Source organism: Caloenas nicobarica, chromosome 1 (genome assembly GCF_036013445.1).
Source record: "Caloenas nicobarica isolate bCalNic1 chromosome 1, bCalNic1.hap1, whole genome shotgun sequence".
NCBI classification, from domain to species: domain Eukaryota; kingdom Metazoa; phylum Chordata; class Aves; order Columbiformes; family Columbidae; genus Caloenas; species Caloenas nicobarica.
This window is the reverse complement of record NC_088245.1, coordinates 37,051,983-37,074,671: the sequence shown is the minus strand read 5'-3', so window position 1 is coordinate 37,074,671 and position 22,689 is coordinate 37,051,983. Positions and strand designations below refer to the sequence as shown.

At 42.9% G+C, this 22,689-nt stretch overlaps 1 protein-coding gene across 5 annotated transcripts in view; it reads right to left on the bottom strand.

Moving 5' to 3' along the window:
• Nucleotides 1-22,689, bottom strand: part of TBC1D30 (TBC1 domain family member 30) — a 54,486-nt gene that overhangs the window by 24,908 nt on the left and 6,889 nt on the right. For 2 of the 5 annotated variants that reach the window (XM_065641644.1, XM_065641653.1), the window contains exon 1: nucleotides 4,992-5,186. The exons of the other annotated variants lie outside the window; for them this stretch is intronic. In XM_065641644.1, the coding sequence (XP_065497716.1) occupies nucleotides 4,992-5,151 (160 nt within the window). In that variant the 5' untranslated portion in view covers nucleotides 5,152-5,186. Of the gene's footprint in view, nucleotides 1-4,991; nucleotides 5,187-22,689 lie in introns of those variants that run through there. 5 annotated transcript variants of the gene reach the window in all.

Below are 22,689 nucleotides of genomic sequence, written 5' to 3'. Positions count from 1 at the left end.
CACCGTGACGCGTCCCATCCTCTCCCACGGGGCTTCTGGTGTAAAGAATAAAGCCTTTCTTTGTTTTTCCTCCATAATTTAATATTGTTCCATATTTAGAATTACATTATGAAGAGCCTCTTTTCTTTCTAGAATATCAAGCCAAACGGTTTTGAATATATATTTTAATAGCCACATATATTAAAAAAGAAAACCAAAACCACGTTTTAATCCTGCAAGGTTTTGAGTATATAAAATCCATGCTAATCAACTTGCCGGTAATACTTAATGCTTTGGAGGACTAAGCCTGTGGGTCTGACAGAAACCCAAACTGTAGTGGCATATGCTCGTTATGGAATGTAAAATGCCTTTCAGCATTTGCATACTGACGTAGTGATAAGTAATTTAAAAGCCTTACTGCCTAATAAATATAAATTTAAAGACAAAGACTTCTCCTTCAAGGCTTATTTTTTTTTGCCTTTGGTGGGGGGAGAGGGAAGAGAAAGAAAGATAATTCACACAAAAACTAGTATTGTGTAGAATTTTAGCATTTTAGAATTGCATCGCTGAGATTTAGGGATCAGTGCTTTCATTTCCCTGCTTCAAATTTAAAAGACACGCTTGTCAGATCTAGAAAAATAAAAGCTTCAAACCAGAATAGAAATGTCTTGAAAAACATTAAAGGATTAGCAGTTATTCCTGGAAGTAACTGTTTATTAGTATTCTTGCCCGTAACTCCATGGCACTCAGCAGGGACTTCTAATAGATAAATCTTTTCATAATAATTCAAAGCAATGTAACAATGCCAGTAACCTGCTAAGATAAATTGTATCACATTTGCTGTAAATGCAAAAAAGTGAGTCTCATTCCCAAGCAATCTAGTGGTAAGTACTGGAAAGCCCTAATACATACAAAAAGATATTATGACCAAGAACTCCTTTTGTTAAGGTAAGAGGTGTTGATGTGTTATCTAACACTGCCCTGCAGCAAAGAGGCCTTCCAAAATAATAATGTATTCATTTCCAACTCAGCAGCCAAATATTAATCACTTTCCTGTTTTCTAAGACTTAAAGATCTCAGTAACAACTTCCCTCTTTGTCTTATAAATTTAATAGGAAAAATGCAAGCAGAGACAGCCAAGTCTGCAAAAGATCAAGCATAGTAAGATATAACTACATGAACATCATGACCAGAGATCTCACACAGGGGCCAAGAGAGCTGTGTCTCTTGATTAAATAAGACTGAAGTGAGACCCTTGAAACTCCATCTACAAACGTTTATTAGATCATGGCGGTCAATTAAGACAGGTGTGACAATTACTAGAAGTTAGAATAATGTAAAAATACGTGGTAACACCAGAGTACATGGCGCTCTCTCTTCAGTATGGTGAGGAACCCCTCGGTCCGGCCATGCACTGTAACCTCCCATAGAAGCTGTGATATCTGTGCTCCCTTACTTGTTCCCAGTTAGAAACATTCCAAAAATCAAATTATGTGATGATTTTATGAAAGAGGAAGGGAAGAGCCATGGGGAGTGAGCCACAGACCATGCAGGAATGGTTCCTCACTCCTGTTCACGTTAAATAATTTACATTTCCTGAAACCAAAAAATTACAACCTTGATCAATAAAAATCAAGTAAAAAGAAGCTGCAACACAAACAGTACAGACAGAGCCAGGAAAGGCTATTCCCACCCAAGACCTTCCTGGGGCATCTGCAGGAGGGCAACCAGCAAGCTGGGAGCAGCAGCTCACTGCCTGTTGCTTGTTTCTGGCATGAGAACCATCTTGCTATGTGCAGTTTCCGCACTCTTCATCAAATTTGTCTTCGGACTTCAGAGCTTCAAGGAAATTAATGCCTATCCCTATTCCAACCTCTCTTGGTTTCCCAGGCCTTCCTATCTCCATTTTTTCCTAACGAACCTCCCACCCTGCACATACTTCTCTTTCTGCACTCAGTCCTGTCATTTTCATCCTCTCTGCTCTTGCCTGGATCATCACCAGCCTTTCCCCAGGGCCTCCTCCCACGTACCATCTTTTCTCCCTTACACTTCCATCATGTGCTACGTGTTACCAGCAACTCCCTTTAATTCTGTATTCGGTTGCCTTTTCCCCACAAACTAACTTGGATTCCCCAGTACCTTCTTCCCTCCTCAGCATCCCACACTCATCCAACCCTACCACAGACCTTCTATACCCATTTTCACTGGATTTTCTCCGTTTCGTCCATCCTCTATCTCTGGGCCACATTCCTCTCCATTACGTAAACACTTGCTCTTACATAAAAGACATCTGGGGCCTTATGGGAATTTTTATTTCCAGCTCCTCTGCATGGACAGCCTAGTTCCTGCTCTTGGGGACCATAAGCGCTGTCACTACAACTCAGCCCTTTTACATCAAGGCAGCCAGGCTATAGTGTCAGTTGACATATTAAGTATTACCTCCAGGTCATAAACTTTCAACTGATGCTTCATACTTAAAAAACATATTAAACCATGTATGCAGGAATGTGTTGGGAACACATATGAATTAACTAGCTCTACAAAAGGTACAGTTGTTTGGCACCAGTCAAATTTCTGAAGGGTAGCAGAATGCTGCAATATGGCAAGTTCAATGCCCTTGCAAGCAGGTCACCTGAAACCACTGCAAAAAAGGCTATTTAAAGGAGAAAACCAAAACAAAACCACGACACAACAACTAGCCCCGTTAGCTTTCCCATGTAAAATACACTACGACTCCTGACAACAAAAGGCTGTAAGAGGGAGGATGATACCCCTAGGATTCCCAAACCCTAGCAGACTTGCACCGCAAGACCAAACCATAGCACAGGACCACATAATGAGCCAAACGAGGGGAAAAAAAATGTTGTGGTCAGCCAAGTACCTGGGTGAAGGCACAACATCCCCACTCGTCACCAACATTAAACAAAATGATGGGGCAAAGTCTAGGATTTCTTTAGAAAAAGCATAGGAAGATGGCCTGTTCTGATGTATGTATATGAGTTATAGCTTCAAACTTACACAGCACATCACTGCAGGTTCTTGGCTGTACTTAAAAGCAGCTGTTGAAACCTCTCCCATGGAAAGCCAATAAATATTTTATGGAAAACAAACAAGGAAAAAGGCCTAAAGCAGATTCATGTGCAGTGGGAGTCCAAACTTAGGGAAAAAAAATGGCAACATAAACTACCACCTTATTGCCGCTTGTGGTTCAGGAAGATGCTTAGCCTTGCCCTGTAATTTATCTCTAAATGTAAGGGTTTGTTTGCAAAATGTGAAACAAAAGTAACATTCTGAGTAACTCTGCATGAAATCACTTTTGTCAAGAGCCAGAGCTCATTGGGATGTATCAAAGCACATCTAAAATCTGCCATTTACAGAAACTTCGCAGTATGAACAGACATCTGATACAGACACTAATAAAACCTTAGGTGCCCCATCTCCATCACTGTATGAAAGCACGCATCCTGAGTGGTGTTATTTACTTACATATGAACAATATGGAAACCTCCACCCAGTGGGATTTCCTAGCTTTAAGACTATGGCATTTGTTGTTGTTACACCTCTGATCATCACCCCTGGTCTTTGTGGAAGTGTAAATAAAAGAATGTCATTATCCAGATAACATCATTATCTGACGTATTAGAAGACTCCTGCAGGAGCTGGGCTGTATGAGAATAACAAGTCAGGAAACATCCTTGATAACAGCAATCCCATAAACCTATACCTGAATATATCTGAGACCTTATCAATAATAGCACCCGAAACTGACCTCAAACACAGAAGCAGTCAGCACTGTGTGCCTGACACACACACAGCTAGTACAATGGGAAACTGAATCTTAAGTGTTTCTATGCTTTGTGCTCTCGTTTAGTACAGCTCAGGCTTGTGCATTTTGTAATGCCTAGGATTAGGGAACAGATCAACAGTGTTTTAGCTGCAAGTGACAGCTCTGACACTGCAAATTGAATTTAAATTTCCAAGACTTGATAAAAGAACAAATGATGCAAAATTTGGATGGCAGGCAACTAGAATCTAGCATTCAGTAATGATGACCCATCAGTGCTTCTGCTGAGGGCCCACTTCCCTGGAGAAAATGCACATTGCTGGCTGACCACCTGGCCCTTACAGGGTTTTGGTACTGAAGCAGGATCCAGAAAAAACAGCTGCAGAGCTGATGCCTTTTCCCTGAAGAAAGGCATGGTTACCAATTTAGACAACACCCTACCGCAGACAAAGGCCGGGCGGCAGGAGGGGGCTCTGGCACGTCAGGAGTTAGCAAATAGAGCTGTGAAGGTGTGGTGAGGCTGAGGGGAGACCGCGGGGCCCCGGCGGCTCGGGGGTGGCTGGGAGAGGCTGGCGGAAAGCGGCGGGAGGGAGACAGCAGGGACCGGGCACAGGCAAACGGCACAAAAGCGCTGGGAGGCGGCGACGCCGTGGGGAGGAGCGGGGAAAGGAGCCGGGAGAGCTGAGGAGCGGAGCGGCGATCCGCCGGGTGGGGAGAGCGGCGGGAGCCCCGCGAAGAAGGGGCAGCGCGCTGCTCCTGCGCAGGGCCCGCGGGCGCCTCCGGCCTCCTGCCCGGGGCCGGCCTGGCTCCCCTGCCCCCGCCGCTGCTGCCTCCGCCCGCTGCCCAAGCCCGGGCGGCCTCGCAGGCCCCGCTCCCCTCCCCGCGGCCGGCCCAGCCCGGGCGGCCCGTCCGCCGCCGCGCCTCAGGCCGCGGCCACGGCTCCCCAGGCAGGCTGAGCCCCGCCGCAGCTGCCCGCGCGGCAGCGCCGGCCGGCGAGGCGCGGCCATTTGCCTGGGGCCGGTGCCGGCCGCCGGCCACCGCCCCCGGGGCGCGAACCCCCTCCCGCCGCGCCTACCCGCGGCCCTCATCGCCCTCCGGCCGCGTCGTCCTCGCCGAGCAGCCCCCGCGGGGAGGCAGCGGCCCGCGCCCCGGCGCTCCCCCTCCCCGGCTAAGCCGCTTACGGGATTGCAGCCGCCGCCTCGCCGCCCCGCCGCGGGGAGCGGGTTACCTGGCTCCAAGGTGCAGAGCAGGCGCGGCGCCGTCCGGGAGATGCAGCTGCGCTTCTTGAGGACGTTGCTGAGGATGGTGCCCACGCCGCCGCCCGAGCTCTGCCGCTTCAGGCATCGCCCGCCGCGCCGCAGCGAGCCCGTCAGCCGGTCCTGCCGCATGGCAGCCCCGGCCCCTCGCTGCCAGCGGCGCCCAAAACCTCGTCCTAGGGCGGCGGGGCGGGGGGCATGGTGGGGCGGGGGGCCCGGACCGGGAGGCGCGGCAGCGGCTGTGCTGGCTAGCGGGGATCTGCAGTGCAGAGACAGCAAAGTCGAGGTGCGGGAGAGAAGAGGGAGGACAAGGAGAGGAGAAAGAGGAGGGAAAAAAAAAAAAAAAAAAAAAAAAAGGAGTTGCTCCCGCCCACAATCCGAGCATCACTGCCTGAATAAACCAGCAGCTTCTCCTCCTCCAGCACCACCTGGGATGCAGCAGGCGAAGAGGAGCAGCAGCTCCGGGTAGAAATAAAGGGCGCCGGGGCGGCAGCGGTGGGGCTGGGCGGCGGCAAAGGGCTCCAGGGCAGCAGCACAGCCCAGGGCTGCACAGGGACCACCCGGCCCGGGCAACACTGACACGTCTCACTCGGCGCCTGTTAACAGGGGCAATATCGAAATTTCCGCCGTGAATGAAACACCCAGCAAAGAGACTTCTCACATTAGATTCTGGCCTCCGACTGGACGTGTGCAGATAGTCCCGCCAGCCTTTCCAAAAAGCTGTGCTGGGAAGGAGTCCCACAAGCGCTAGCAGAACACGGGGAGAGCGATGGATGTAACAGCCCCTCAATGCCAGGGCGGGCCGGGGTCAGGCCCGGCGGCCAGGGCTGCTCAGGGACAGCCCCAGCAGCAGCAAGTGGGCTGCACAGCTTCTGTGTTTCTGACTCTCCAGCACAGGGACTTCAAACATCCTACACAAAAATAGACTTTTCTGTGGATCTAAACTGCAACTACACTTACTATTCATGACATGCCATGCACTAAATAGTTAAAATAAGCTATTCGACAGCATCTTATTAGATGCATTTTCCAGTGCTATTATTTGACCTAACAGCATCTTAAAAGGGTTCAATACAAAATGTCAAACTAGTGGCTTAAGTCACACAAAGGGAAAGTATTTGAAATGATAGCTTTTAAAATCTAAACCACTCATTGTTTCTATGGAAGGAGAGCAGGTTTATCACAGCACATTAGTCAGGCTCAAAGACCAGAAGTCCGAGTCTACCTGCAAACGTCTGTGGCTTTGAAACAAAAATGTCTTTTCAATAAAGGAGCAAGTTGTCATCAGCCATGTAACAAAGATAGGAGAAAACTGGCAACAGATAAGCAGCAAAGCCAATTATATGAAATATACACAACATAAAACACAGAAGCAAGCCTCTTTTTTTTTTTTAAAGATCAGTTATATCTATCTTCAGAAGTTACTTTTTCAGAGAAGCGTGATTTTGATCATGGCTCTTTAAATATCTGGTTTGGTTTTGGAGAGAAGTCACTACATTTGAGCTGCTAGCTTGCACTCTGAATAGATAATTAAGTCTGTGTGTCGGTGGTTCTTTTTTTAACAAAGGTGACACTTCCCTGCTGATGTAGATGATGCAAATCACTTTATTTCAGTGCCAGCTGGAGATGATGATTTAGTGGTTAAAGCATCAAATTTGAAACAAATGAATCTCCCTAGGTGTACAGATTGTACTAACAGGACTATAAGAGAAACATATAAATACAGAAATAACCATGTAAGCTCTTTAATATTATTCTCCTTTTTGTTGAGCACTATACGCAAATAGCACCACATCATTCTTGGATCATTTCAGAACTGGCTAACACAACGCCACATGCTCAAAGTCTCAGGAGCCATAGCCAAAGTTTCAGGAACCACTCGTTATCCATACAGTGAATCATCCCACTAAACTGAATATAATCATATTACCTTCAATTTTTAAACAATTACAAATCAGCTCTAAGACGTCGATATTTAACTGATGAGAATAACTAGCCCTGCAAGTGAGAATTCGGTGTCCTCATTACTGCTATTTCTCCTACTTGTCATCTCGTCACTGTATAAGAAAACTGGAAACAACCACGACAATCATTCTGTGACTTGGGGCATGGTTGCTTCTAAGGACCAGCATACCATTAAGGATGCTTTCCCACATGCCTGCCAATTAATCCAACATTGATCTTAAGAAAAAAAATGGAAAAATGAACTTCAGGAGACAAAATGAAGAAGCCAAGCCATACTAATGGGTTTGATGACTGACTGGATCATTGGCACAAATGGATTTTAGAGATATGGATAAGCCTCCCATTAAGCATACATATACATATCTCAAGGGCAAAAGCCCAGCTTTTACAGAAGTGGCTGGCATTGGGTTCTCACCACTGATCAGGCAAAGCCTCTAATTTGCCTGTGGCAAGACGTGTTCTGCACCACTCCCTGGCCTTCCAGACATCTAAGCATGACACTGCGTGTCAGCAGCTTGTATAAATTTGCTGTATTCACCACTGTTGAATTGGAAATAGTCTTCAACAAGGGGAAGTTTCAAAGTGTATGGAACATTACAGCTCACAGACAAATGACCATAGTTTCAAGTTGGTGAAAATGCATCAAATTTGAACCTAAATATGTCACCAGCCATCACAATTCTAGTTTGATCCACCAATTGCAGAGATGCCTGGCCATGTCGACAAGTCCTCACCTGCAATTACTGACAAGATGGGCAACACTCAGGAAGTATTATATTTGGGGGGGGGGGGAAAAATAGAAACATTTTGGCCAGCCCAGATATTTCAGCTCCAAATATTTTGTAATAATCAACCTGAGACTTTGCTTTTCTGCCTCCTGTAGTTCATATATTCTCTCCCACACAAGAGAGTCACTTTCTGAAAAACCTTACCTCCTCATTTGTTCTCTCTTTGAAGTCTTACCACCACCTGCTAACCATGCCTTTTAAAGGCCAGAGCATACGTCATACGAAATACTAGTTCCCATGTATATATATGCTTAGTTGTTACAGTCGGCCTTATAGTGTTCGGTCCTATGATCACTGTCAGGTTTTGACATAGGGAAATCAACTCCATTTCCCTTAAACCTCCTCGTTTATCAGCCCGCTTCTGTCTGCACTGGGATAAATGAGGTAAAAGGCAGCTAGAAAGGGAGAATGAGCACAAGCAGATGGGGCAGCAACAGGAACAGCAGCAGAAATGGGGCCACACACCAATCTTGCTGTTAAAGGACATGTTTGTTTGCAGAGCTTTAACTACCCAAACTGAATTGCCACTTCAGACACGGCAGGCAAGCAGACGCTCTGATCTACCAGCCACCTGTAACTATGGTGTGGATCACCAAGCACAGAGCCTGTAGCACTGTTGCCCATACCCACAATTGCATGAGCACACGAGGAGGGAATCTATGAGTAAGAGTGGATAGATCCGTGTTATACAGAAGGAGAAACATGATTTTGGACTAACAGAATCAGTTCTGCCACCAAGCTGGTCTCCGCCCACAGACAAGTCATCTAGGGTTGTCTTTACTGAACAAAGTACGGTTCCAGAACCAATTAGAACAAAGATGTTTTTCTACCATATTTGTGCTTAGAGAAAGTTGGTTTATGCACTCTCAACAAGTAGGGCTCAGGAAGATGGTGTTGTGTGTTGACACACCACAGCCTCATCAACACAGCATGAATATTTTAAACTTCACCATTGCATTAGCCATCATTTGTATCACTTTGTACAAAAATGTCACAAAAGAGGTCAGGACCTCACTGTGTCCTGTATTAGATATCACAGACGAAAAGAGCAGAGACAGTCCTTGCCTACAAAGGTATTCAGCGCAAATATAAACTACAATGGACAGGAAATAACATCTCTGATTTTCCGAAACAGAGAACCAAGATTTAAATGATTAGTCTCAGGAAGCACACAGCAGAGCTGAGAAACAAATCCAAACACGCTCAATTCTAGCCCAATGCTTCCTCTTCCTTTAGACTCCAGGCACACAGCCTTCTTACTCATTTCCCCTTTCAAAAACTGACAACACAGTAAGTACTCTTTAACAGTACCTTCTCTTGAAGGAAGCCCTAAACCAGCCCATTTGTTCTTGGAGGATTTAAGACAAACTAGAGAGGATCTGGGGAATTCTTATTAGAGAGTGCTCTGGCCATCGGGCCTTATTTATAGCTAAGATGTCTGAAAGAGAATATTACCTGCATGTTGTTTAGCCATATTTATTGAAGATTGATCTAGAGAATATCATTAAAATAGCACCGCTTAGTGTAGTGTGTATCTTTCAACAGGAAATTAATCTGCAAGACTATGGCTCCTGTAAGATGCTCACAACTGTATATATGTTACATGATCCTTTGGCTTGTCACAATCAAGATTTTGCCAAGAAAGAACTTTGACTCAAGATTCTTTGTTATGATCTTCAGCATTTTTTGGTCACTCTTCCCCTTCTCTCTCATACATACTAGCCACTCCTGCATTCTGTACTACACATGTACACACACTAGGACAGGATCAATGACTGTTGACAGAGGCAGAGAAGAGAAGGTCCCTTCAATAGAGCCAGCTCTCCTTCACCCCAACATCATCTACCCACGAATGTATGTTGTAATTTATCTTTTGGGAGTGATGGACAGTTACACCTAGTAAGTGTATTTACAAGTTGAATAATACTCATAATCATATTGCTTCTTGAAATTTTTGGCATATAAGATACACCCTGAGAAGTGTGCCAAACTTTTCCAACATCAGTGAAAACACTTAAGATATCATACATCTGTAATGAAGGCATCTGTAAATCAGTTGTGAAAGCAGTTTCTAGCAGCTTACAACACAATGCGATGGAGCTGTGATGACCAGTTTCCATCTAGGGAAGCACCACATTTATAGGCAGTGAATCAGTACCGGTGAGGCTGACTGCAGTCCCTCAGTTCATAGGTTGTTCTTAAAGTGGCATGAGATGCTTATGCAATAGAATTATGTGGGTGAGAATATTAAAGCCCTCAAAAGCATCACAGGTTGCTAAAACAGAAGTACAGACATGCCTGTAGCCCCCTTGAACCTGCCTGTCACCTATCTCCATTTGTGAAGACATAGCTATTTCCATGAATGAGGGAGGTGCAGAAAGACTTGACATGTGTAGAGTACAGGGCTAAGGCAGAAACACCAGAACTGCAAGTACTTGTCTCCCAGACCTAGGCACAATCCAGTAGAGTACAAAGACCTTACGGTCCTGTTGTAGTTTAGCCCCAGTTGACAACTAAGTACCATGCAGCTGGTTGCTCACTCCTCCCCCACTGGCAGGATGGGGAGGAGAATCAGAAAAAAAAAAAAAAAAAAAAAAAAAAGGTAAAACTTGTGGTTTGAAACAAAAACAGTTTAACAGAAAAGCAAAAGGAAGAGGTAAACAATAACAACAATAAAAGAATATACAAGTGAGGAATACACAATGCAATCGCTCACCACCTGCCAGTGCCCGGCCTCCTCCTGAGCAGCAATTCCCTCCCCTGGCCAGCTCCTCTGGTTATATACTGAGCATGACGACATATAGTATTTAATATCCCTTTGGCTAGTTTGGTTAGTTGTCCTGGCTCTGTCCCCTACCAGCTTCCTGTGAAAATTAACTCCATTCCAGCCAAACCCAGGACATTTCCCCAAGTTCTTTAGCAAACCACTCAGCAGAAAGTTACAAACTTTTTAAACCAGTCCTTACAAAACAATCACACTGAAAGCTAGGAATATGATAATATTCAAATGTTTTACATGACAGTTAACTCTCCTCACTGTGTCACAAACTCTTACCATCACACCATTAAAAAGCTAGTATTCTGCGGCACCTGGAGTTCCGAGGCAAAACTGGTTTTGAAGATGGAATAATTAAATTTGCTGATAATGCAGCAACTCTGAGCACACAAGTGACAGCAACAAGTAGCAATGGGCTAGGTACAAAGGGTGGCCTGTTCCACTCCAGGCCCATCACTGGGAAGTGACTGTTCCCAGAGCTTAACAGGAGAGAATTGAAAGAATTCCTGAAAAGTAGAAACCAAGTCAGGTTTTTCAAACATCATGCCACAGGTCAAAGGCACCTCAAATATTTCAGAAAAAAATAAAAAATCTGCCCTGACATTACAAAATAGATGTGATGCCGAAACATTTACCTTAACACGGGGTTCAATGGCTGCACTGAAAGGATAAGGCAGAGATTTAATGCAGAACTATCCAGGCAGGAAACAGAAGGGGTTTAAATATTATATTGCTTGATCACAAGACAGGAGTAAGTTAGCTCCCTTTATTATGCCAATAATAGAGGACAAACTTGCACAACTGAGTAAGCCTCATATTCTGTTAAAGCTACTTGTATTCACTGCAATGCCCATAAATCCTAATTCTGGGCTGCAATATTATTGTAGTAGGTGCTGTACAAGCACAGCAAAAAACAGATTGCCTGCTTTAAAAGTAATAATCAATTTAGTCAAAATAATCAAATAGTCAATTTATTTTACTTATCGCCTTCATGTGCTGACTATAACTGTAAGGCAGATCATAAGCAGTTACATTAAGCAGATTGTTGATCATGATCAAGGTAAGAGACGTGTCATGCAAGAAATGCTAAAGTAACAATATATTTTAACTGCTGTAGTAACGAGTAGCATGAAGTCTAAAGTTAACAACTGGAATAAAAGTCATAGCAATGCTTACATGCTTGATAAAATATACAGGGAGGACCTTTTAAACTTAATATGAAGTAATGAATCGAAGTGAGGTGTCAAAGAGCAAATGCCCTTTTTATTGTTAGAGAAATTAACTGTCCCTGCTGAAGCACAGAATTAAAAATGTTATTTCGGTAAGGAACATACTAAGGAGAAAAATGACTGAAGATGCCTACACAAAAATAATGTTCCCTAACCTTGCTAAATGGTATGAAGTAAACACATCTCTTGGCCAGTATTCACACTCCAGAATCCTGCTTAATGCTCCATGATAATTTTAAAAAACAAATCACCAAGTCAGCAGTAAAACTAATGTAATACATGAAAAAAGAATTCTGACAGGTATGATTTGTAGGCATGCTTAAGATAATATTTGCAGAAGAATAGAAGTCATAGTGGATCGCAGCTCCCAGCTCTAAAACTGAGCAGCTCTTCCTTTATAAGAATCTGATTATTTGCACGGCACCTAGCATGGAAATTGAATTTTACAGTGTGGATTGCCAGCTTCATTAGTCTGAACTGCTGTTTCCAAAATAGCAAGATTTTAATCCCCCAAACATAATTAAAGAAAAAAATCCCCATGTCCCCAAAACAAGATTTATCCACAGACAGAACACTTTCAAAGATCTTAGATTAGAAAGTAATTGCCAAAGTTATAAAAATGACTAATCACAAAATGCCTTTGCTTTGGGCCAGGAAGCACTGAGGGAATGGGACCATATTTATACATAGAAGTTCTATATGTTATTTAGTATTTATTTGCAGTAACGCTAAAGACATCCATCCAAGACCAGGGTCAGGCTGTGCAAGGCTCTCCTTAGACACATATCAAAGAGACAGGCTGCTGCTGCACTGCTCAGGGATACGAGAGTCCTGCTTCCAGCACAGATCTTCCCTCTTCCAGTAGACATGGCCTCTGTGGACGGAGCTCTGTTACACAGGAACGGAAACAAAACCCTTTCTGGGCTTGGGGAGGGGAATAGGGTTCACTCCAAAAAGACATGCTAATAAGCCACATAGAGCTCCCAGAACCACTAATCTTCATCAGTTACTATAGAACTCCTCCACCACCACTCAAGTTCTTTGATTACATACATAGTTGTTCCTATATGCAGATGCCACTAGTTCTGTAAAGAAATGGAAACTTGCCCATGAAGTTCTGGGTGTACGTGAAGCTATTGCAACCCCAAGTCCTCCAGATCACATCATTCCCTTCATCTCCCATGTGGGCCGTAGCTTCACAGAGCACGTTCTGCAAGTGTTGGGAAAGGGAGAAGCTAACAAAATCAACAAACTTCTACCTACCACCTCCCCTTCCTGAAAGAAAACACATGCATTAGCCATTTAGGCAAGTCTGAGACAGGTGTTCTCCTGAAGTTCATGAGTAAAATAGTTATCAGTCACAACATTCCTATTCCAAGCTTTTTTACTCAACAGTTAAATGACAAAATTTCTGTTCATAACCCACTCTCACAGGACAAGTTTATTGAACTGGATGTGTTTAGGATTAATCAAAGGCTCATTCAGTATTGAAGCACTGAACCATTAAAATTGATTTTGAACATGTACAACACCACACAAGCATGAGTCTTGGTAACAGCAAAGCTCTGATTGTTTACTACTGTGTAGCTTGGGACCACTCACTTCACTCCTCTGAACATGTGCGTCTCCTACCAGCCTTCAAAGAGTCTTGTCTCACTAAAAGTGTGTTTTTTAGAGAGCCTTGTACTGTGTGTTTGTCCAGTGACCAGCTCATTAGGTTCCCGACTTTACTGGGCTTCTCTAGGCATTACTATAAATATTAGCAATTTTAAATTCCTCAGATTAGTATTTTTTTTAAAAAAAGATCAGCTATGTACATTGATAACCTCCCCATTCTGATTTCCTTTAGTCTCACTGGATAATTATTTTTCTCTCAGGATCTAAGGCCCAATAGCCATTGCTGCCAATGACCATTGGATAGCATAAGAAATTTGCAGTAACATATTCGAAAAAAAAGTAAAAAGGGAGAGGGAGAGGGGAGGAGAATAACTAAAACTTATATTAAACTATTTCAGCTATCAATGATGCCTAATCCAACCCCAAACCCAAACACTGTTCATGCTCTGTATTTTGGCCGTATGTATTGTATGGATGGCAGGGAAAACACTGATCAGTACCAGCTTGCTGTGATTTTAGGGAGGTAACTATAATTTATAGAGAACTAAATTTAGAAGCTGTGTCACTGCTGACAAAACATAGCAAGAGGCTTCCAGTTTTTACTAAGAAAGAGATATAAATGATAGGTTTGTGTCACTTTCTTTTTAGAAAGTGTTCTAGTATGTAATGCAGAGAAGGAACATGGACTTGACTTCCTTGGCAAATTTAAATGTTATGTGAGAGACACTCATTTACTGCTCAGTAAGTCAAATTCAAGTTATTAACAGCTTCAACCAGAAAAGCATTTTAAAATCTGAGGTTCTCATTTAACTCTTCCTCCAGAGCTGCTCCAGCATAGAATTATAAGCAGGACTATCGATCCAAACAGACCAAGTTCACAGCCCACTTTTCCAGCATCTCATTTTTAAATGTCAAGCTTTCTCACAAAGCTTTAGAAACATAGCTGCTAGCACTGCCTGATGCTCCATAAATCAGTCTATTCCTAGCACTAATTATCCCAAGCAGCTGTTATCCTCTATTTGATCTTCAGTATCCCGGATATCTTTTCTTCAAAGGCTAACTCAACCAAAGAACGTTTAGCTTGTGCCATATTCGGAGATATAATGCATCTGTGTTACTTAAAGGCCATGTACCCTGTTGGGAATTTTCACCGAAGCCCCATTAACCCTCCTACAAGCTCCCAATGGCTTAAAAAAAAAAAAAAGGGGGGGGGTAGGGAGGGTGGGGAGCATTTCATTAGGAAAAAGAGCAGCACAGTTACTTGTGCTGAACTGTAATCCCCAGAAGAATAAAAGAGGAGGTAGTGCTAAGCTAGACAAGTGTGAAAGACTGTGCATACAATCTAAACAATCTAATTGCACAACTTTTTCTCTCAGGCTGTTTCCACATCCAAAAGCCTGTCAGAGAAAGATTAAAGATTGCAGTGACATGGTATTATAGCTATGCAGCTCACAGAGCCACCCCTGCTGTGAGCTTATACACACAAATAAACCCTTACATCTTCATTGTCCAACGTTTCCCACAGATGCCATGGCTTTTCACTACCTGCATGAACTGGAATAGGATCTGCTATCGGTTTTAAATTGTCTAAATTATTTGTGAAATACAAATACACTCAGGTGAACTTCTTGCCCATCACTCTGTCACACGTGGCCTTTGGTGGCACCAGATTCCTCACAAACTCCCCGTTAACGCAATGAACTCCTGGGTTATACCCTGGACGCTGACAACGCCTGGCAGCAAAGCACAGGACTACTTTTGATCCCACCTTGGACTGTGTCACACAGGCCTGCGGGCTGAGCCCTTTGCTCGGCTGGGCCGTGCAGCACCCAACTCCTCCCGTCGTGCGCCCCACTCCCCCCTTCCTGACACTCACCCTGCCCTGGGCAGACAGGCTGGGCTGGAGCAGGATGAGCTCAGTTTCACACTCTTCTTGAACCTACGATGAAGTCAGCACCTCGTTTCATTTAACCACAATAATCCCAAGGTGACTAAACAAACACCTTGCTTTTCCAGTTTTTCAGGGAACTATTAGACTAATCCAACTTTGCCATTGATCATGTATCCGTCTGACTAGCTGCAAATGATCAGAGGGAACAGTGGTGTCTGACAGTTATTTCTGAGGTCCTGACTGACTGACAGGGACTGTAGATGGAGAACAGGCTGTTCTGACTGTTGCTGTCAGCAAACAGCAGCATCCTTCCTTCGGATGACTGCATGCCTCCTCAGTTTGAGCTGATCAAATCCCACCTTCCAAAGTTACTGCAGTACTAGAGAAATAAGATATCACTGGTTTGAGAACCACTTTGCTCAGGCAAATTAGTATATACGTACTACAAGTATTATTTGATAAGTAATAAAAAAACCCATACACAATCTATCACATTAATCCCTATTTCAAACACTCAGGAAGTATTTTATGTAACAAGCACCTTCTAATACATCAACTTTTCATGGCACAACTGCTGTGAAAAGTGTAATTCAGTGCACTCAAAACTCTACATGCATCACAAAACTATTCCTGCAAGGTCAGCTACCGCTTTGCAACAGCAACAAGAGTACCGTTACACATAAGAATATGGAAAAGAAGCCAAACAGTCAGCCTCCAAGTTGTATGCATACCCACAATAAACACAATCTCATGTGTAGCTCTAACTCAACCATTTCACTGTTGTTACAGCTGCTAGCACACTGACAAAGAGTATTTATAACATCCTTTACCAAACGTTGCAGGACAAAAATTTGGTAGCAATTCTGCAATCTGTACATTCCTATAGTGAACAATCTGCATTTTCTGCTACAAACTGGGCCTAGATTCAGGAGCCAGATTATGGCTTATAGAAGGATTTCCTGAATTTACTGTTCAGTTCCATGATAAGCAACAAAGTATTTATCCTGCAGTATTAATTTTTATATTGTAACCACATTCAGCTGTTACTATCCCATCAGGTTTCATAATAATAAAAAACATACTGTAGAACTATTTATTTGGGATGGAGAGGAAGAAAGAAAACTAGTTGCAGTTAGATAAGCAGTGACTGATTCTCTCACCACCTCAAGTGACCATTACAGGGTGTCCCTTTCACCTAAGCAGATGAGGCCAACTACAGAACATGTCTACATGACACGCTTTAGGCAGGTCAGTTTAGCCCACTTCACTCTCACCCCAGATGTTTGCTATTTCCCAGGACAAGCATTCAAAGCAGGGGCAGAAGGAAGGATGCAGGTGTATGCCTCTGAATTTCACAGGGCTCACAGCTTACACAGCAGTGGGACACCACGGCTGGTTGACCATGGTCTCCCAGGACTCACCACGCTCCTTGGGTGAAGGCCTGGTATCTCCCAAATGGTTAAGTCGCTGTACTCAGCCGCCTCTTGCTTCTGCACGAGGCGCATTTGGGGCTAAGTTTGAGGCTTGACAGGCAGAAGAGAACATGCAGCTGAAGGATCTCTCCTCACAGAGGCAAGTGCCTGAGGTCAGCTGTTCATTTCACTCAGCTTTCACCCAGCCCTGAACTCCTGGCATCTCCCTTTCCCAGGAAAATCCCACCCCTCCAGAGACAGCACCTCACTGAACTAGAGAACGAGCAGCAGCAGTGAGGCAGGAGGTGGCACCTCCCTCAAGCAGGTAATGATCTCTTGGTCAGCAGGCTTCACACTGCCCCCAGGAATTTACCAGTAGCAGCAACCCCAACTCTGAATGCAGCCAATTTCCTATTAAAAATAGCAGTGGAATCATAATTAAAAGAAAAAAAGTGTCAGTCAGGTATATTCTTACACTCTCTGCTGATACCAAGCGCTTCCCAGTGTCACTGGAAACTCTAAGCACCCAGATCCTAAACAGACTCCTGGGGTTGGCAGCAAAAGCAATCCCATCTCCAGCTGAGGCAGTCGCCAGTACAGTTTGCTTAGTTAAATCCTGAAGAACATAGCTGAAGGAGCCCATGACAAAAGCCATTCTTGAGAACCGTGCAAGTTTTAGCCAATGATGGAATATGAGATGGCATTTGTTCAGGGGGGCAGGGAGGTATTTTTGACAGAGGTAAGACACTTCAGCAGTGAGAGTTAGGGAGAAAAAAGTATGTGACACAGAAAAGTAAGGACTTATATAATCCCTAAAGATGCAGAAGAAAAATATATGGCTTAGGAATGCACATTGGCTTCTCAGCCCCCCAAACCAGCCTGGCAATCCCAGCGCTGGGCAGCCAGGGTGTGAGGTGCAGAGACGCCTGGCTGCATCTTCCCAGGAGGATCTCAAAGTTGGTTGGAACTGCTTTAATAGAAACTTTGCCATAAAATACCAGCTTCGGAGAGCAAAGTCCTTCATAGCAGAATGTTATCTTTGATAAAAACATACTTCCACATGCTAAAAGCATAATTTTGACTCTTTTTAGGATTTAACTTTTTAACATCTTACTTGGAAATGGCTTGTTACATAACATGAAATGAAAAGGGGTGAGGTGTCAAAATCTGAACAAAGCATTTTAGTTCAAAATGTAGGCTTTCAGAATTTTGCTTCATAAGCAATTGACTTTTGTGAGTAGGTGTTTTATTTCATGCTGGAACAAGATATTCTAGTTGCTGTATTCTTAAAGCAGAATTTCCCTCAAAGTGAGGATTCCAGGTTCTGTACTGCTCTAAGCACTAGTTCTTGCCATCTTTTGAATCTGATAGTCTGCAGTGGCACAGACCACAAGAACTTTTCAGTCAAGATATGACCAAATCAGACAGCAAATCCAGTCTCCTCCTTTCTGGAAAGAAGAATTAAAAAAAAAAAAGAAAAAAAAAAAGTGTCTCCTTTTTAGCATAAGAAAAGGGAAGAAATTTTATTTCATCTCGGGAGTCAAGAAACTGAAATTAGGCCCAAAGCAGCCTCTGAGGGACACCATATCTGCAAAGTACAAAAACTGCCGAGCTTGTAAGGAAACTGATTGGACAGTTTGTCAATTTAGAACTTATATTACAGCTTAGAGTGGAGAGTATCAGGAAGAGAAGGTGGCAGTCAGCTGAAGTATATTTAACCAGCCAGCCAAGGGCTTCTATGGACTCACATACAGGTCAGCTTTCTGGGACAGGCACAGATCACCCTGAGGACCTGGCTGGAGACAGCAAAGTGGGGTGGTCTTTCCACACAGGGCTTACCAATGCTACTGCTCATCAAGTGATCAAAGATGTCAAAATTTATTACCTACAAGATCCATGCTCTGTGTGCACGTCTCATCAGCAGCACAATTACACGTTAAGTCTGGGAACTTAATTGATAGTTTCCTAGAAGAATATCCCAAGAGAGGCCATGGAGCAGCACAGTACTGTGCCAGAATGTTACTGAGTTGCTGCTCTGTTGAACTATTCTACTTCCCCTCGTGCTGCTTCTGAGCCTCAGCAACCTGGCTGCACCACTCAAAGACCAGTTCCAAGATCATACTCTCATCAAAAGTAAGTAATCATGGAATTCATTACCTAAAAAAGTCACCAGGATTATTCAGTTAGTGATTTGTCAGCCTTTAACACAGAGATGGCACTTTACATATGGATAACTTCCAAAGCTGCATAAAATACTGTGATAGTAAACTCCCAATGGCATTTAAAACCAGAAATTGTTGCCCTTGCAAAGCATCAACACTTTGTTCAGTGTTCCACATGCTGGTATTATGTTTGATAACACTTACTTTTCTTTCTCAGAGACAACAGATATCCAGGATACACAATCTAATTTACATTATCAAATACTAAACATGACACACACCTATTCATTGAAACATTTCTTCATGACCTGGTGCACTGCAATGAATGATGCTGTTTGCAGTCGTCCTCCTCCAAGCCTAGTGTTAAAAGGAAAATAACCCTTCTCAGTCCAGGCTCCCAATGGAATGGAATAAGCTTTCAGATTTCCCAGAATCTTGGCTGGCTGAAGCTGAATTAAATATGGTAGTCTAAACAGCATTTAATTCTATACTCGCCAATATAGGTGGCTCTTTTTAAGGGTTCTCCAGTAATATTTTTAAGCATCACACCATTCATTAATAATGCTGAATAACAATGAACAAGTCAGTTATGATCACACATCTACAGTCATTTTCCCTCATGCACAGCCCATACCCAAGGGACTGGTAGGTGAGCTTCACCACCCAGATCAAAAGAACTGCTGCCCAGGGGCCCAATGCAGCCCATGGGCCCAGTGCACAGCTACCATCCCCACTGAGCCATCCCTAAATACAGGTTCTCTCCTTTTCTAACTGTCCATTACTTCGGTCCTTGCAAATCAGCACAGGACACAGAACGGGTTACAAAATCCTTGCTAACCAATTCTCAGCCCACCTCAGCCTCTCGAGTCATAAGTAACAGAGAAAGCCTTCACTCTATTGGGCAAAACTGTTTGATGAAAGCAGTAACAATTCAAAATCAATAGCAATATTCTATTTATTTCCACATATATTGCTACAAATAGGCAACTGCCTGTAAAGGAAATTCAGCCTACTTTTGGCGACAGTTTAAACAACTTAAGATGACTATGACCTTTCCAAGCTTTTGATTCTGTTTTGTTCCATTTCCCTTTCCCCACCAAAAGGCTTCAAAGGACGATGTAGAACTAAATTAAGAACAATTGATTAGGAAAAACAAGAAGTAGCCACAAGCAACATTTCTTAAGTATGCATTTCAAAAAGCCACAGCATCAATGTAAAGGATCAAATTCATTAGAACCCACAAAGGGTAGAGACCAATAATGTAACCAAGCACACCAATATAGATGAGATAATAGGAAAGCTACTGAACTGAAACATGCAGCCAATTGAGTCACTTGAGGATGACTCACATGAAAGCAGATTCCATATTATGAAGTAAACCTCCTATTTTAACCACATCAAAAGAAGAATGTACTTTTGATAGATCAATTAAATAGCTATTGCTATAAAAAAAGTAACTGAAGCAGATTAATTTGGCTTCAAACATCAGGTCTACTGAGTTAAATTTAAAATGTATTAGACCAACACCTTGAAAATGAGACATGGTTTTCTAAATGAATGACCTGTTTCACATCCAATTGGAAATCTAAATTAGAGTTGGAGGTGAACACCGCAAGTACATGATAGTCTCTCTTTTAATTGCAAATTGCGCAGGCATTAATGTTTTTTATTTTTGATAGAGAACATCCTCCTCTTTAATATATAGTCCAGACATTAAAGTGAGGAACATGAAAAGCAAATAAAAGCTTAAAATTTGGCCCCTAATTTATAACAATGGAGATTCCGGGGGTGAATGCAGGGCAAAACTGCCACAGTAGCAGCATTCAATTCTTCATAAAGAAAGAAAAAAAAAATAAACCAGATCAATTGAGGTGTTCCAAGTTAAAGCATATTTATACAAGTGCAAGAATACATTGAACTCCTAGGAAGTGAGTGAGAAAAGACAGATAAGCCACATGCATAATTTGACCTGCATTAATTATTCCACATGTACACAACTGTTTGCCCCATGTTACAAGACATCTGATCCAGAATGACAATCACAGAATCATTTCATAGAACCATAGAACACCAGGTTGGGAGGGACCTCAAGGATCATCTGATCCAATCTTTTTTGGCAAAAGACAAGATAGCCCAGCACCCTACCCAGCCAAGTCTTAAAAGTTCCCCAACACTGGGGAATCCACTTCCATAGGGGAGATTATTCCAATAGCCAATTGTTCTCATTGTGAAAAATTTTCCTCTCCTCCAAGAACCTTATGAAGTTCAAGGTCAATCAAATCAATATTAGCTGTGTTAATATTCAACTGTATATTGTATTGTTGTTATTATACCTTCAATCAAACCTACATCATAAGAACTAAAATTTCTGAATATCTGCCTTGGCTTCATAACAAATGTTGAGGCAAGATGAAGGATGGAGAAAACAGGCAAGTAGATAATTAGCGCATGCAGGAAAAAGACAAGGAAGAACATATGAAAGAGACTAAAGAGCAATGTGAGGAAAATTGAAACACAAGGAGTAGTCTGACTGAGAGCCAGGGAAAGACACGGCAGGGTAGACAAGACTTAGGGAGGGGAAAAAAAATGGAACAGGGCTGAGAAGTCCAATATTTAAATATTGGGATCAAGTGAGAAAAGCTAATAAAGAGTTAGGAAGTGGGGGAAAAAAAAAAAGTGGAAGATGTGACAGGACACACAGATGCGGCAGGACTGATGCTAAAGAGAAACTTTGGAGGGAGGAAGCAAGGAGAGAGAAAACAGAAGTTTAATCTAGATGTGCAAGTACTTTTGTGTATCTAAGTTCCACTCATTCAGAGACACCTGATGACAATGATCTTGCCCAGCCCTCTCCTAACCAACTCATACAACTACGACATCAGGCAAGGCTTTCCCAGTTTCCCCAAGTGAGTTCCACACCCTGTGAATAGAGTTGAGGCTATGGAGACTTCCTCAGAAGTTGAGGAAACTTCAGAGCCCTGTCTTCTACCAGAAAACTCTGTCCCTCCCCTGGGAACAGGCAGGCTGCCAGTCCGTGCCCAGGTGATGCCGGTTTGTGCTGGCTTTCTATCCAGTTAAGATGCACTCAAAGAGATCACAAGTATTGCTAATAAGTATATGCATAAACCTCTGAACTTCTGTAGTCGGAATCCAAAACATTCAGCTCACTCAGGAGCTTCTGAATAACCTCCACAACCACATGGGAAAGAATGATCTCGGTTTTAATTTAGAAGCCATTTGCCACCATTTTTCAGCTACTTCACATATGGAATCTAATACTTCCTTTGCAAACAACATTTATTTGACAGCCTGACTAAATCTTTTCATCCAATTATTGCCTGGCCACACTTGTAAAATACTGCCTTTTGCATTTAAGGAAAGGATATGAAAACCACCAACCTCTGAAAACCAGAGATACACCTTTATTTCTGCACAAAATAAAATATGCTGTCTCCCTCTACTGGCTCTGTGTTAAATCAAACCAGGAGGAGAAAAAGAAAAACTAGGAAGCTAATGTTTATTGTTATCTTAGAGAATTCTGTACAGGAGTCAATGCTGAAATAGCAGAAGAATAATACTTGCTTTTAATCAGTTTCTAAACAAGTATTTCAACAAAGAATAGTATGAGTCTTTCTGAACACAGCACAAGACCCATTTAAAGTTGTTATAGGGACATAGCACCATAGCTGCACAGCACCAAATCGATGATCTTTTTGTGAAATTTTCTACAAAAATTATTTCTCCACTAACTTTACAAGAGAATATGAATGAATCTTCTGTGAATATAACTTCAGCTTCTTTTATATTGAATCAGATTTAAGCATTCATGC